Raw genomic sequence first — 16,699 nt, 5'->3', positions numbered from 1 at the left:
TAAACCGTAATAACCTTAGGCCTTGACATCTTCGCTGAAATCTGATTCCAAAGAATCTCCTGCATAAAGTTCGAGAACTTTGTGCACACGTGAACAAAATATCGTAAGTCGCTAAAAAAAATTAAATATAATCACTCAATATCGTAATGAAAAATGTGTTTCCCTGCACGATACTATTTTATAAAAACACAATTTTTGTGCAAAAGGGAAATATTATAATAAAAATGTTTTCCTAACCTTACTCGATTCAATTTTCTATCGCCAATTTTTTAAATTTAACCTATCGGACCATCTTGCAGGACCGAAATTCGGCCTTTCTTGTAGAGCCCTAGGTATCGTGCCCCACGTATCGTTCACGTACACATCTCCAGATATCGAGTGTTTTAAACGCAAAAAGGACTCAACAGCCCCATTCTATACACAATTCTAAACAAAAATACTGTAATAAATTTTTATTTGATGCAACAATAAAGAAATGGCAAGAAAACTACGAAATCGCAATAGTAAATTCCTAGTTATGGTGTAGTTTCTTTATTTCTGCATAAAATAAAAATGTTTCGAAGTCTTTCTGATCAGAATTGAGTACAGAATGAGGCTGTTAAGCCCTTTTTGCGTTTGAAATACGTGAACTTTGATACCCGAAGATATGCACGCCAACGTTAAAGTGGACCACGGCACCCCTTTAATCCGGGCCTGGACACAAGCATTCCCGTCCTATAGACCGATCCCCGTCTCGGCGCCGCGGCGGCGAAAGTGCACGGATATTCGGATCCCACTGTGCCACGGATCCACGTTCAGGTCAGGTCTACGCTTCAATATGTCTCACGATCTACCTACGTACAGCGCTCTTAATCAGGGTGAGTGTTCCATAGAGTAGTGATAAGCCCAGTGTCCTAAAATCCCAAAGCGATAGCGTGAAAGCCAAACCATAATGAGAAACGTGAATATTGTGGATCGTTATTAGTTTTCTACGTGTGTTTCGTGAGGTTGGATTTTGTGGTGTTGGCGATAGTTGTGTCCTAAAATCCTTAATCATACACTAATCAGTGATCTTGTTTGTGCTTGTGACCTTCTACGAACACGTGAGTTGTTTTCAAAGGAAAAAGAAACTAGTTCGATCAGAGAATGGAAACAGTGTCAAAGTTGCCAAATACTTTCTGTCGAATAATCATATTAACGAAAATTTACTGTTTACGATTTTGGTATAACACTTGGGAAATCGGATCGCAGGAGAATGAAAATCCCGGAATTCTTTGTAACGCTACTGTCTTGAGCGAATAAAATTTATCTCAGAATTTGTTCGAAACGAACTACTGGAATCTTTGAAATACTGACAGTGACATGATATTGTATACTGACTGTAATTTTCAACTGCAATTAGGAGTTATTAAGTATTATAAAGACAATCGTGCTACAGAGAGCAGTTATGGAATGAAAGAAGAAGCGTACGCGACGTGTTCAAAATTTGTTGACAAAATTTCTTTAACTTGGCTGTACTAGATACGTCCCTTTAGCCATGTTTTCATAAAGTCGAGCCTTCCGTCCAAAAATACTATCGTAGCGAAGCTTGTCTATTTTGCTGGCAGGAAAGACGGGAAGAAAAATCGTTCTACTTTCCATGCAGTTCACTTTTGTACAAATATCTGATATAAAATTGGAATACTAAAGATCAGTAGATTCACTGATACTCACGATCGTATTTAATAATTTCATGCATTTCGGTTTTAAACTTCAAACCAAGATTTGCCCTGCTAACTATTATTATTAAGTAAAGTGTTTAACGACCAATCTTGAGAAAAGTTGTTATCAACAGCCACGACCTAAAAAAGTTTTCAATTCTTTTAGGAGAAAATTACCGTAACAGAATAAGTTATCTATGACGTTGATACTCACATGATATTTATACAGCACAAACGCGTTTAAAAAAAATGTCAAAGCACGGTGGACAAGTTTATTTTAATGTTTAGGTATTGCAACGAAAATTCTGAAGTTACAAAATAGATATTTTTAGCAAGGCTTGTGTTTTAGAGAAACAAAAGATACGGTGGAATTAAACGGTTAGGATCCGAAGTTTGTCGGATGTTTGTTTTTTAAATTATTAAAATTATACATTTGTAATTACTAATTAGAATATAATTAATTAAAAAAATGCGCAACACTGCCCACAGTAGCGTGACTTGCCTCGTGTACCGATAAGCCTCGGTGCTCGCCTCGGTCTCTTCCGTACTGCCTGATAAACCTTTGTACGATTACTAAAAATTCCTGCTTCACAATAAGCTATTGCGATTCCGCAACCCCTTAACAAGTTTTATAATTTCTCGTTTTGGATTGATTCCATGGACGTATTTCAGTGATGTAAAGACAATAATGAATAATTTTATAAAATCAATTTCAAACGCTCGTTTTCATGGAGCAACATCTTGGAAGTAATATTATTTTAATCATACCGAATTAATTATTCAAAATGAAAAATGGGTAATTATAATAGTTGAAATATTGATGTCACAATGTCTTATATTGTTGAGATCATTTTAAACATTTACGTTATAGATCTGCAATATTTTTAAGTAACATTTGGATCAGCCTATTAATTCGTAAAAACAAAATTTCATTTTTCGACTGAGTAGTTGAAGTTTGCGTAGCGTGTAACACGAAGTTTTCAAATAAGTTTACACAGGTCTGATACGGCCTTACGCACTGACACTGGTTAGGTACCTGCAGCTTGAAAACTAAACGCAAATGGCGTACCGGGCGTTTTCGTGGATGAGCACCATCATCTCAACTCTGAGCGACTCCGCTGTTCATTTGTTTGCGGGACTTGTACCCTGAATTGCCTATAATTAGGGGACTCCGGTGCCCATCCACGAAAACGAATGTGTACAGGGTGGTCCGTTTCAATTTCCCCAGGCGAATATCTCGAAAGCTACAAGAGATGATGATGAAAAAAAAAGAATTAGTTTTCAATCTCGCTATCAGTTGCTCATATCCAAAATATGTGTTTCCTATCCAACGTCCGAAGTTACTTGCAAGATCTCGGAAGTGGAAAAATCCGTAAGTCGACACGTATCGCCATAATTTTTCCCCCTCAAAACCCTTCAAGTTTTGTATTAAAGTTTTTCTTGTATCTCTTGTAATTTTCGAGATATTCGCCTGGGGCAATTAAAATGGACCATCTTGTATATATTACAACTGCGTAGCTTTCGTTTAGGCCCGACTCTGCCTCCAGCGAGATGAATCACGAACTGATACAAAAATCGTACATTACAACATAAATACGATTCCCAGCGTGAATTGGTGACGAAAGCATACAGCTGAACGGACAAAGGAAATAGAAGCGCCTGACCAATACATCTCTGATTTGACCTGGTTCTCAAGTTTTTATTCAGAAGTTCACGACACAGCTCGATATTTTGGATATCAACTGACCTCGCTCGGTATATTTAAACTCGTTAATTGCGTCATGCTACTTTCTTATCTTCTTCTTTGTTATCCTCCATTTTTACTACCTGTTCTGAGAATCCATTGAAGAATAGTAAACATCCATGAATGTTAATGATATCGCTGGAAATTTCCACATCATACAGGCTAAAGTTTTCGATCCAATCACGAGTTACCGGACTCGTTGAGGCTGGAGTATAATATAGCACTTCGACATTTGAGAAAGCGAACAATTTTCACAATGCAATCAGCAACACTTGGTGTAAATCTAACCGTTCGTTAACACCCTCCGCATGTAAAAAACATGACCAAACATACAATTTTCTACTACTATAGTCTACACTATAACTTATCGAAAGTATACTGTAAAGTATTTGAAGCCTATAGGTATACACTGTAGGCAATCGGGAAGTCGAATAGAAAGGAAGGAAGGAAAAAACTGTTATAGTATTCTGCAGTGATATCAAAATCCCCCTGAAACTTCAAACCCTTACCCTCTACGAGAATCACAATGAATAATTATTCCGCCTAATACTTGCCATTCTTGAGGCATGATTTTACTAGTGTTCTTAGTAAAATGTAAAAGACTGTTAAAGTAATAGCAGTTATTTTCGTTAATACTAATTTGACGCTCTGAATATTGTTTCAGATCCGGTATCTGTACCGATGGAGCAGTATGGCCAAGGACCACGCATCATGCCACCGAGCAGCAGACCCTGCTGCACCTCACGTCGGACCTTAGTAATAATAGCCGTAATAATTCTGACGGTGTTGTACTTGGTGGTTATTGGATTCTTCGTTATAGCGCCACTCCTTACTGTGGCCGCAATCGTAGCCTCGAGTGAGAAGGATTACGAATTCCATAATTGAATTTTTTTTTATCCTAACCATTCTACGTGTGTGTTGAGTGGTACGCGCGTAAACGTTTGTACGTGTGATACGAATGGATTGCATTACGCTAATTTTGTTTAAGTCTTATGTATGTAACAAGTAAATGTAAGTCATTGTGAATCCGAATGTTGAGCCTTATACCTGAATCCAAAAACGGTAAATATTTATCATGATAAGTATGTACAGCCAACGTTGACTACTGCCAGATTCCGAACTTCTTAAGATAACAACGAGACAGATCAAATCATATGCTTACCGTTTTAATTGTTAGTAATGTACACACTTTCACGCTTATGTGAATACTTGTATCAATGTAATATACGATTTTTGTAACTAAATGTTTCGTAGTATTAAGAAACGATTTAGAGACAAAGAAAATATTAAATTGTTTCGAAAAATCGATTATAACTCAACGAAGAACATGACGGTTTCGAAACTTTTGATCTATCGATTATACCTGAAGCGAGTTACATATATGTTAAATCCTAATGTTTGGTACCATTTACTTGATAGTGGTATAATAAATTGTAATCGTCGACCAATGTTCTTAATGCAATTATTATAATATACACGTTTTGTATGATCTGATTTTCTAATGAAATTTCCCCACTCATCTCATTGTAGTAAGCAAATATATAATCAAAAGCAAACTTTTCCTTCATTTTGTTTCGGCTTCGTTTCAATGAAACAAAACAAAAAATCATATATTTTACTCAATTAAACATAATCAACAATTTTATCATTTCCATTGATACACGTTTATTGATACCCGCGTTGTTCTGATTGAAACAAAACTGCATGACTTTACATGTATCCATAAGAAAAATACCTCACAATCAGTGTATGCGTGCACATTTTTTGTACTTATCGTGGACAATCAGTGTATTTGTGAAAACATGGATCAATAAATATACATTAAATAACTTTCCTCTTGTTTTTTTCGAAAGCTTACAACGAACTGGTAGCTTTGCGATTGCCGACAAAACCGTAGATGAATAAGTAAAACATTAGTTCATTAAGACAGATTTCGATTATAGAATATTGATTATATATTATTCACCTGAGAGGATGAATGATAAGAAATTAGCTTTCCCCCCACGATTACCATGTAAACTAATACCAACAAAACAATTTTCCGGTTGCATTTTTCCCTATCGCAGTTTCTTGTATAGTTTCATACAGATAGACGCAATTTCTGATGGAAAGTAAAACAAAATTTAAAGCTGATGATAAATTTCGATAGCATAATGGTTTTTGATGGTTATTTTTTTGTTTGTGAAATGCGATGGTGAACCAAAAAAAACGCGTTATAATCGTGAATTGTTATCCTTATTGTTACCAATTTTCCGATGACAAGAATTTTTCTCCAAGCTTAGCAGTACTCGTGTTCCCATGATGTAAGTATTTGAAATTTTGACCACTATTATTTTGTAAAACAAAAGTTTTGCAGCGCAAAATTCTGTCTCGAAGCGTTCTTTTTTTAGACTCATTCATTCCGAATAATGTGTTACCGAAAATTCACCAAATTTTTCATTTGACGATATGTTTTAAACTTTTTAACCGATTGGGATGATTCTTGAGACAATCGAAGTAATCAAAAAGACGAATATGTAAGATGAATTTTGGATCAGTCAAATGTCCAGGATAAATGCTCTATCAAACATTTTTTTTTTGTTTGTTTTCCGTGCTAACAGTAGCTTGAAGATGATCGGCCGAGCCAAGTCTAAAACATCGCAAAAACACATTATTCCAATAAAACGTCTATCACGACCAAAATCGACGAATATCTTCCGTTATACTAAATTCCGTTCGTTATACTAAGATCCACACTTTTCCTCAATCAAGAGTTTCTTACTCTCCTCCCCCGCACCTCCTTGCTTGCGATTATCTTTTCTCGGGAAAATAGACGAACAGGAAATGAAAAATGTCTCGACGACAAGATTCCGCTTTTGAATAATCTTCCTCGCTGTCGGTCTGTCGCATGCATTTGTACCCACGCGGTATTCCTGTCTCAACAGCAGCGCCAACGCTACACCGACTACTCGATCTCATTCTACAGTCTGCTCAGGCTCAGTTCATGTCTAAGCTTCAACATGGATCACGCTTCGTCCCCGTACAGACCTCTCGAGAGTGAGTATGCAGTGATAGTCTTGGAGAAATAACAAGAATAGCGATACCTTCACGAGTAGGTGAATATCGCGACTTGCTCTTGGTTTTCTAGTTGCGTTTCGCTGGGTTGTCCGTATGAATTTCGATTTTGTTGTGCCTGCGATAATCTGTGACCTGAGATTAGTGACTACGCCAGTTAGTGATGTTTTTTTTTCTTTTTGCAACCTTCCACGAATACGTGGATTGCGAACTAGGCACATTTTAATGTCTAAAACATCGCGTACCTACTTTGCATCGTGAATTGGATAAATGGGAAATAGACGTTGTATGTCCCTGTTAGCAATGATTTTATGCTATATTCTTCAGGACTTCGAATAATTATCATGCTTTGTGTGAAATTCGTATACCCGTAACAATTCGTTGAGTGAACTTTCTTCATTTTGAATAAACGTGCCCGTCCAGTGTAATTTCTTTCCCGAGTATGTGAAACTACGCCGCAAAATTAAAACGCAGCGTTATAGACTTATAGGTATACATTTTGTAATCTGGATCTCAAGTTACCAAGCGGTCGTTACAGCGATAAACGAGACTAAATCTTATGGGAGTCATAATGAGCACCTAAACGTTCCAATATTCATTCGAATAAGGCAGTGAAGTCCAAAAATGAAAATTTTGTGAAATACCTTAAGCTCCTAACAGTTTCATAGAATTGTGAGGATAACAACTGGACTGCATTATTTTATTTTCGAAAATCTTACTCTGACTAGATCAAGACTAAAATATTCTGGTCCGGCGAATTCCTACTTTCTGCAAACAAAGATATTCGCTTTGTGTCGATTTATAATGCAGGAAACAGTCTTATCTCGTTGAATGTTCGTGGTTTACCGCTGACGCATGGTTTTGACCAGTGGTTCTCGAATATTTTTATCCTGTTAACCTTAACCGAGGTCAACTATATCGTTCGTTGAGCTACACTTGTACAGTTAAACTGGGTGGAGTTCTGAGAAATTTTTTGCACAATACGCAAAACATTGAAACTTGGTAACGTTCTCAGGCTCAGCAACTTAAATTCGGAAACTGCATTTTTTGAATACAGAGTATCTTTAAATGACGAGCAGCATAGCAATGGGAAAAAAATGTATATCGATTCTGGTGCAATTATTCAATATCTACAACGTAAACTGGAATTAAGAAAAAGGCTAGTAAGAGTACAAGAAGGATACTAACGAATGGAAGAGTCTGCTAACTCATAAAACTCATGGGTTATCGATCAAGCCAAAATAGGATTACTGAGAAGATGCTGCGAATTCACGAGGTGGACCTAGAAAATACTAGTGTTGCAATCTGTTGTAAAAATCCCAGAAAATTGACTTTTTTTCTCTACTTCTTACTCTTCGCCCTTCTTTTTTACACGCATTTTCCTCACCAAGTTGAAGTTGGTAACCTTAACAGTTTATGGAATTTTGGATAGTGATAAAGCTGCGAAGTAACACGATTTCTGATCTCTACACATCAACTTTACGCAATTTATTTTTGTTTCGTTTCATCATTCGCACGATTTCCATAGGAAATCTTCATCCTGCATATTTCGAGATCAGAAACTTTTAAAAAGTATACTGCAAAATATTTTTAAGGTCGATATACCGGGCCTAAAAATGGAAAGAAGCCACCTCAACGCCCACAGATGGGCAACCGGGCGTTGACAAATGTTGATGACATTTCAAATTGTAACTCCGGTTGCCTATCTGGAAGCGCCAAGGCGGTTTGTTTCCACCTTTAGGCCCGATATATTGTCTGCCTATTCCATTATTCTGCAAATTCTAACCTTCATCGTCTACGAGAGTCACTTTAGTACAGTAAGTGCAATTATTTTAGTTATTCCTAATTTGATGTTCTGAATATTGTTGTAGATCCGGTGTCTGTAGTGACGATCCCGTACATGAATGGACCACGCATCATGCCACCGAGCAAATCTTGTTGCACCCTACGTCGGATCTTAGTAACAATTGCCGTACTAACTATCTTGGCGGTGCCTATCATTCTGATATTAGTGATCGCACTCTCACAGGACACAGGACGAGTAAAGTACCAAACGTATTCCCGAGTCGACTACTCATCCTAACCATTCTACATGTATGGTGTGTGGTGTGAGCGCAAATGTCTCTTACATGTGATAGGAGTGGATCGCACTAATGTTACTTCAGTTTTTGATTTGTATAATCACATATCCTCAGGGAATGTAATATAAGAAAAAAATGTCAATTATTGTGAACTGCGAATTTTGAGTCTTATCTTAACCAGTCGTTGCCTGAATTTGGAACAATACAAATTTGTTACAGATGTACAACCGTCGTCGATTATTGCTAGAGTTAAGAGTTTTTCAAAAGAACAACGAAATCAGTTCGAATCATATGTTTACCGTTCAAATAGGATTGTGAATGAATTTTATGTAATGTTAAAAAATTAAGTTAGTGACGAAGATAATCTTGAATTGTTTTGACAAATTTATTATTAACCGGTGTAAAACAAGACGCTTTCAAAGCCAATGATCCAGTTCATCCCATCTACGCAAAGCGAGTAATATGTTAAGAAATCCTAATGCGCGTGCATTTTGGGTCCATATCTTAGATAATTGTATAATTGTAATCACCGACCAATATTTTCAATACATTTACAATATATAAACGTTTCGTATGATCTGATTTTCTAATGAAATCCCCCACTCATGCCATTGTAGTAAACAAATGTACACTTTAAAGTAACCTCTGCTTTGATTTTGTTTTGATTTCGCATGACACAAACAAAACGAGAAATTAGGCGTTCATTGTAATCAATGATTTTATAATCTTCACCAACATGCTTATATATTGATACCCACGACTTTGTGATTAAAACAAGACTAGATCGCTTTAGATTTATCAAAACATAGAAAACCTTAACGCATTCGTGTATGTTTCTTATACTTATTATGCATAATCAGTTTAATTGTCAAGACATGAGTCAATGGATTTAAACATTTTCGCGAACTGATTCTAACTTTTTTTTTGGTTTGATGTTTACATCGAACCGGTTGGTTCTCAACGGCCGAGAAACCCGTAAATGAATAAGTAAATAAACGTATTAGTAAAAAAGAAAAGAAGAAGGAATAATACTATTTTGTTTCTGTTATCACAACGATATTCAGTTCAATAACACGGAATTCGCATACAAGGTACGGACAATCTATCTAGATTATCTACCTAATAAAATAAATTACAACGAATTCGTTGTTTCCCTAAATTTAAAATTTTTACTACGACATTGACGAGACAATTCTTCAATTGCATTTGTGCTATCGCAGGTCTTAGTATAAATTCATACAAATATACTCAATTTTTTTCATTATCAAATTGAATCTTTGATGAAAAATAAAACAAACAATTTGCAGCTAATGATAATTTTTGTTCTCATAATGGTTTGATGATTTTTTTCTCTATGAAATAACATCTCCAACCGAATTCAACGGCTAGTCGAGTTATATTCTTCTACAAGCAATAATCAAAATTCTGTGATAGGAAGAGTTTCGCAAACCATAAAAAAAAAAATTCTCTTACCTTACTCTGAGTATCAATCCTGAGTGATGATAATCCCAGCTTAGTGATTCTCAAGTTTGCATTAATCTAGGTGGTTGAAATTTTGCGGCACTGTTATTTTTCACCGATTTGCACCAAGTGTGTGTGTGGGGGGGGGGGGGGGGGGGGGCGTTAATAAGAAAAATCTTTAAAAATTAAGGACCACCTCACTCTAGATACACTGGACATGAAATGTCGAATTGAATGCGTACCGTTGTTCATCCGTTTCTAGATACGATCATCTCTACGCAGCACATGGTACACGTGTAGTAGATACCCACGGTTAACCTCGCGCACTGACATTCGTGGAAGAAGGTCGCCAACGTAGCGACGAACGACGGAAAGTTCGGTTGGTAAGCGCTCTGCCGATAACGCGGTATAACTGATTTCTGTAGCAGCGAGCGCGTAGTATCGTCCCCCCCACTTTGCTGGGTAGCCGCGCAAGGCGTGATTGGCCGGCGCGTGAGGAAGGGGGGGGGGGGGGGGGGTCGGCTTGACAGCTGATGTTTTTCAGTCGGTTAGTAGCGCTCTTTGTTACATTTTATTGAGCGGTAAATTGTGTTTGATGCGCGTTCTGTCGTAGGGGGTTTGAGTGGGGATGATAGAGTCGGGGCAATGGGAATGGGAGAATTTCCGCCCCTTCGTCAGCTCCTGCAGTCACGCCGCAATTTCATCCCCCCACCCTCTGATCATTCCGTTGACGACAACGGCACGAAACTACTGACACGCCGCTGACTGCGATCAATTGCTCAGCTATATATCCCCACTTCTGACCCACCACCCCCATTGCTACTTTCACCCCCTTTCGCTACACGTACACAGACAGCCTTCGGGTTTATTGGGGTGGTAATGGATCGACGATGGGCGCACTCGGAAATGTGAGGTACACGCGTGTATAACTATACCGAATAATGAGGGTGATTATCGGATTCTTCGCTCTCTTGTGGGGGATTAACGACCTTGAAATATTACACGGAAGTGGAAAGATTCATTTTCCTTGATGTCTGCATAGTGGACTGCATAGGCCTTGATGATCGCGGAACCAACTCCGTCTCGTTTCGGTGTCTGTGAAATTTATCCGAATCTACCCCACTAACAATCAACATCGTCAACTGTTTGAACGTCGCGAATGTTGCGCTGTGGTTTGTCAGGCAAATCATCATTAATTAGAGACATCATAGAGCGACGTCCAACGTCGGTTTGCTTATCGACACAGTGATCGGTGTCCCGACGTAATTTGAACCTACCGCTAGGACTGATTGAACTCAGGACGCTCAAAGCGCGAAGCTCGGTAAATGCACGAATATTAATTACAACGGTCTACACGTTGCATGTGCGCAGATCTCACGTTCTAGATGGGGTACAATTATCCGACTACATATCTTGGATAACCGCAGCGATATATGCGATTTCCCGGCATTCTCATTATTTGTTAAATTAAATAATATCGACAAAGAGGTTTCTGTTTTCATGGAAAACTTAAGATACGGTCCTTTTTGGTCGGTCTGTTTTCCAGTTATTGTTGACAAACGAAAAAAAAATACACTTTTCTAAATAACATATGAGAAACTCCGAGTTAGTAAAACCACATTGGTCCATACAAAAATCATGAGAATACAAGAACATGAGACAGTACACTTCTTCTCAAAATACAGCGAAACGGGAAGTTGAAATAAAAGAACCGGGTGTGATAGATTTGAAATGAGAAAATGGAAGCTGCCGATCAATCATAAACTGATGGAGAATGTAGATGTTCTACTAGCAGAAGCTCGCATCAGTTGGCCCATTCCTCAGTCTCTGCCAGTTGTGAATTGTGATTGGTGTGGAATTTCAACTAGTTCCCACTCGACTTGTATTTGACTCTCGACTATTTGATTCACGAAAAGTCCGGTTCCATTATTTATACCTTTGTTTTCATCCCATTTTTACTCGATCATAGAAGTACGCACGAATTGGATCGACACGAGTAAAAGCAGAATGGATTCTCATTACTTTTGGTCGAGTCAATTGATTACTAGGAAATGGAACGTCGGGTGGGGATCAACGGTCTTTACTCTTCCCGCAGGTTTTGCCAGGAACAAAATCGCCACACTTACTTATAGCCCGGCAAAGTCTACGTAAGAAAGTCGGGAATCGAGATTATCGCCTTTCTCGGTGATAAATCCTCCGCCAGAGACTCCGGAGGGAGGATTTTGGCTCCTATCCTGCACAACGCGGGAGCTGGCCAAGAGCACCCTTCCACCGATCCTAATGGATAGTTTAGCAATTCAGCCATTTGTCAAACGCAGCTATTCAAACACCGTTAACCTGCCAACCAGCCCCGTTAGAGCTCGAAGCTCGTTAGAGATCAAGCTTATAATTTTCACGGTACATTATATCCGTGCATAATGTCCAAATAGTCATCGCTCGCTCGCTCTGAAGCCAGCCGTCCACCCACCTACCATTTCCACTCCCTCAATTAGAGATTAATTCACCGCTGTGCAGGTAAAATCAATAAATCGCAATAATAGCTGTTCCCGTAGTCACATATATATCAATACTTTCCAACCCATACTTGTGTAGGGTGAATGTACCGGTTTCGGTCATCTGAGTTGAGTACCAGTAACTGGCCATATTTATTTCATGAAATCAGAAGTTACGTCCACAAGTGGCACAAACGTGCTTTGAACTACACAAACACCAGTAAAATATTTTCAAACAATAAAGTCTACCAATAATTAAATTGTTGTTCAACTGATTGAGAGATTCCGAGTCATATTAAGAAATATAGGAATTTAAAAAGGTGGTAGTAAATGGTACAGTATCCATGAATGGTGCATCTACTCTGGAACCCCAAACTTCAAGTTTTGAGTTGAAAAGCGTGCTATAGATTTTCAGAATTTCTTTCTGATATCTCGCATCATTCACGTACGAAAACCAAGCTGAAGCCAAAGGATATCATTCGGCATCAGGCAGAGTCCTTGAGGAACGGGGAGCGCCGATGGCTGGGTGTGATATTAGCGAGTGCCGTCATGGCAGCCATTATATCACTGCTGCTCACCTCGCACCCTCCACGATTTGCCGATTTCGCCCACTTAATGGGGTGATTTTTATATCGTGCGGAAAGTTTCCGGAGCTCGAGTTAAACGGATGTCAGCGGTGCGAGAATACCGCGAAATAAATGTCAGGGTAACCTACGAGGGTTTCGCCAAGAAAAGGAAGAGACGCTAAGGTAACGAAAAGAAATGGGAACGAGATCAGGAATGAGGAAATCTTTGGTACCACGGAATCCATACTCGAAACACGTGAATGATTTCTGATTCAGTTTTAAAAGCCGAATCAGTTTTCTTATCCAACGTTCTGGACTGTTCAAGCAGTGTCATATCCAATAAAAAGTACACAAAGGATTCGATTACTGTTACCAAAAACGGCAATCTTCTGTAAACCTGATTGGAAGAACTATTTTATTTGATATATGAAACCCCATATTTTCTATCGACAAAACATTTCTTTCGCTGTATATATTGAAGTGAAGTCAATAAATTTCTGGTGAGCAAATTACAGTTGTATATTGCACCTTGAGAGCTGTTTGGAAAACAAAATGGAATTATAGGTACGGACTTGTTGGCTCGAAAATGGGTACGACGTTCAGTACAGTTGCCAATATCAGAAGACTGAAAAGTTGAAATATGGCCTCTTTATTGATGATGGTGACGGTGCTAACGTTTGTTTCATCATTTCTCTTCTTCAGACAAGATAGAATGTTACTTACAGTGCCTGCAAGATCCCCCCAAGGCGATGTTTTCGCGCTACAACGATGCAGCCAGAATATTTATCAACCTGACTGCGTTGTAATAAAGTGATTTACCGTTTCAACACGGTGGGTACACACCGTTCAAACTGCATGGCCCCTCGCGCGTTCTGGATATAAACGATATGACGTTTATTTCCATAGAATAGTTATCTCCCTCAGACACCTACAATGCCAGCGCATTACAGGGCGGTGAAAATTCCTCCTCGTCCACCCCTCTTCAACCCCTCATCCTCGGTTGTCCCTTCCTTCTTTGATCCACCCCATTGCAAAAGATGCAAAAATTTTCCATCTCCAGTCCCTTTGTTCGCCGATTAATTCACGGTGGGTTGAAGCGTCTGAATGTAAGGACAATTGTTCTGACTTGTCCGTGAAAGAGGAACAATAAATATCAAAAAAAGGAAACTTGAGATTCGGTGAAAGATATGACGGTTCAGGAATCTTGGTCGGTGGAAAATGGGTGAAACCCTGCTTCCCACTCAACCCGGCAGTCTCGGAGTTAGCTACTTTTCATTCCGTTCCTGGTCTCTCTCACTCGATTATACGCGGCGTCGCCTGGCCGGCTTTCCGCCTCCCAACATTTATTACATCACGAAGCCAGCCACCCCTTCATGCCAGCATATCCCACCCATCCCCCGCCCCCAATTCTGTTTCCATTCCTTCTTCGCATCCCCAGTTCCACGTTAACTTGATCCTCAGCGCTTCTGCTGCTTCGTTGCGAGAAAGCGATGTGAAGGTGGAGTTTCGCTACCACTTCAGATGTACATTTCCTCTCTTTCTCTCCCTCTCTCTCTTTTCTGCATTCACATGGGTTCCATCTCACTTTTTGAAGACAAAGTTGACATCAGGAAGGTACTCCGAACCACGAAATAGTTGGATGCTGCTCGAGGTAAGAGGACCCCTCGTGTCGCCAACGGCATTATCTGCTGAATGTACGAGAGCCACGAGGTGAGGATATCGATATTGAGGAGTACCTTGTATGGTAGGAATCAGCACTGCCACGTAACCAATTCCATGCCTTATACAGACACGTGCCTTGAGTTTCTCCAGAGATAAAAACAACTGAGATCAGGGGACGGAGAAACTCATTGTCAGTGATAAAAATGGATTCATTTGTACCGTCGCGTCACGTTATGCGGTGTTGCTATGGTCATAAGTACCTCATTCATGAACTCAGGTGTACTTTCATCATCTGCCAGATTTGATGGAAGTTCTTAATCGTGAGTAGTGCTACAGCTGGAGTATTTATTCCGTATGGTGATGAAAACTGATGGATAACCACACGATCGCTAATCATCTTCAATGGCTGATGCACTTTCTTTTTCTTCTAACTGCTTGCTTTATACTGGTTACCATTGAGAGATGGGTAGTAATAAATTCCCGAGAAGCCCTTCAACAATTGCGATGACAATTTTCTTTGAACTTGTAGGAGGGGAGCTCCGCGGTTGGTTAAGCGGAGCCGTCAGGCAGACACTTGGACACGTAGCTGGGGCGCTTTAGGAAAGAGGGTGAATAAGGCGGACACAGCGTGAGGCGGGTAGTAGGTAGTGGTAGGTACAAGGGCATAGATAGGCGCGGCGCTATTGATCAACGAGCAGGTATCAGCGTAAGCTCACGTTTTATGATGGGAGGAGTGAAGTACGTTCGCTTAGGTTTTCCTACAGGAAAAGGGAGTGCTGGACAAGTTTGCCACAAATACGCACGATGCACTTTTACTCTTACCATCTAGCTGCTGCAGGTGTTCAGATTGATCCGAGAGATTCGATTGTTGAAGATAATTTTTATTATACAAGAAAGTTGAAACATTTGCTCTCAAGTGCCAGTGAGTCAGAGATCAGGCCTGCTCATGGATGGAATTGGTCATATAGCTGATTGCAAGTTTCAGCAAACTACCAGCTGCATTTTTAAGTGATGAATAATTGTTGGATGTTACTTCGACGTATTTAATTCAAGTAATTCTATAAGGAGCATTCCATTTCCAATAACAGGGTTTTGAACTTCACTGTTTTTAATTTGGTTGAGACTTTTTCAGACGATAATAACACTTCTTTTAAAAAATGGTGTTTCCAATTTCAATCATTTCAAGAGGTACCGTACGATCCTATGGAGTATTTTTTTTATTTCTTACTGTTTGAAGTATTTTCAAATATACAAAACGATTAACACTCGGTGCTATGAAAAATTAACGAAAATTGGGTTTATCGTGGAATTGACATTAAGCAAGAGCAAGTTGTGCACCAATTCGTGGCGGTATCTGGCAGCGCAAGCTCGTATTTCTTAACCCTGTTCAGTGAACAGTCGGCACTTTCAATTCACTGGTGCTTGAAACCTATTGGAGACTCCTGACTTCATCGATAGTTTAATTTTTCAGATTCACACAACGAATAATACCACAGGCACTAACAGTACGGGTTAGTATTCGGTACACCCTGTATACCGGGGCAGAAAATGTTGGCTGGAAGAGTCGGCGCAGGCAACAGAACCAAAAGTACCCCTTCTACCCTCCTCTTAGACTCCTCCGACGCCGCTTGCCCGCCACTTAATTGATCCTGGGATAAGACACGTTCTTATCCTCCGTCTCCCTTTTCGTGCTCATATTTCTCTTGGCTTCCATCTCTTTCTCTACTTCTGTCTCTTTTCCTCTCTCTATTCTCGTCCTCGTTCGTTTCGTCCGATCACCCTCTTCCCCTTTAGGTCCTCGTTTCTCGTTCCTCAATTCCCCGGCTTTTCCGTGCGGATCGATTGCCAGCTGATTTATAGTCGGAAGCCGGGACAAAGTGGCACTGGGAATCGCTTCGATGAGGAGTCGGGAGGAAGTAAAAAAAAAAGGAAAGGAAAGGGAGGGGAACGACTTTTATAA

At 39.5% G+C, this 16,699-nt stretch overlaps 2 protein-coding genes across 2 annotated transcripts in view; one reads left to right on the top strand and one right to left on the bottom strand.

Annotated features, from left to right (window-relative positions):
* LOC124411005 overlaps positions 1–16,699 on the bottom strand; it is a 195,151-nt gene that overhangs the window by 11,143 nt on the left and 167,309 nt on the right. The gene's annotated exons all lie outside the window — the stretch shown is intronic.
* LOC124411008 lies at positions 632–4,531 on the top strand. Its single transcript, XM_046889817.1, has 2 exons — positions 632–857; positions 4,088–4,531. Exons 1-2 carry the CDS (start codon positions 647–649, stop codon positions 4,306–4,308), a joined length of 432 nt encoding a protein of 143 aa, XP_046745773.1. The 5' UTR covers positions 632–646; the 3' UTR covers positions 4,309–4,531.

This window comes from Diprion similis, chromosome 10, assembly GCF_021155765.1.
Source record: "Diprion similis isolate iyDipSimi1 chromosome 10, iyDipSimi1.1, whole genome shotgun sequence".
NCBI classification, from domain to species: Eukaryota; Metazoa; Arthropoda; class Insecta; order Hymenoptera; family Diprionidae; genus Diprion; species Diprion similis.
This window is presented reverse-complemented; position numbering and strand designations above follow the sequence as displayed.

Bases quoted from the DNA above. Each gene is read 5' to 3' on its own strand.
- LOC124411008 (XM_046889817.1), top strand. From the start codon at position 647: ATGCACGCCAACGTTAAAGTGGACCACGGCACCCCTTTAATCCGGGCC. The intron at 858-4,087 runs GTGAGTGTTCCA...ATATTGTTTCAG, and splicing joins GTACAGCGCTCTTAATCAGG to ATCCGGTATCTGTACCGATG.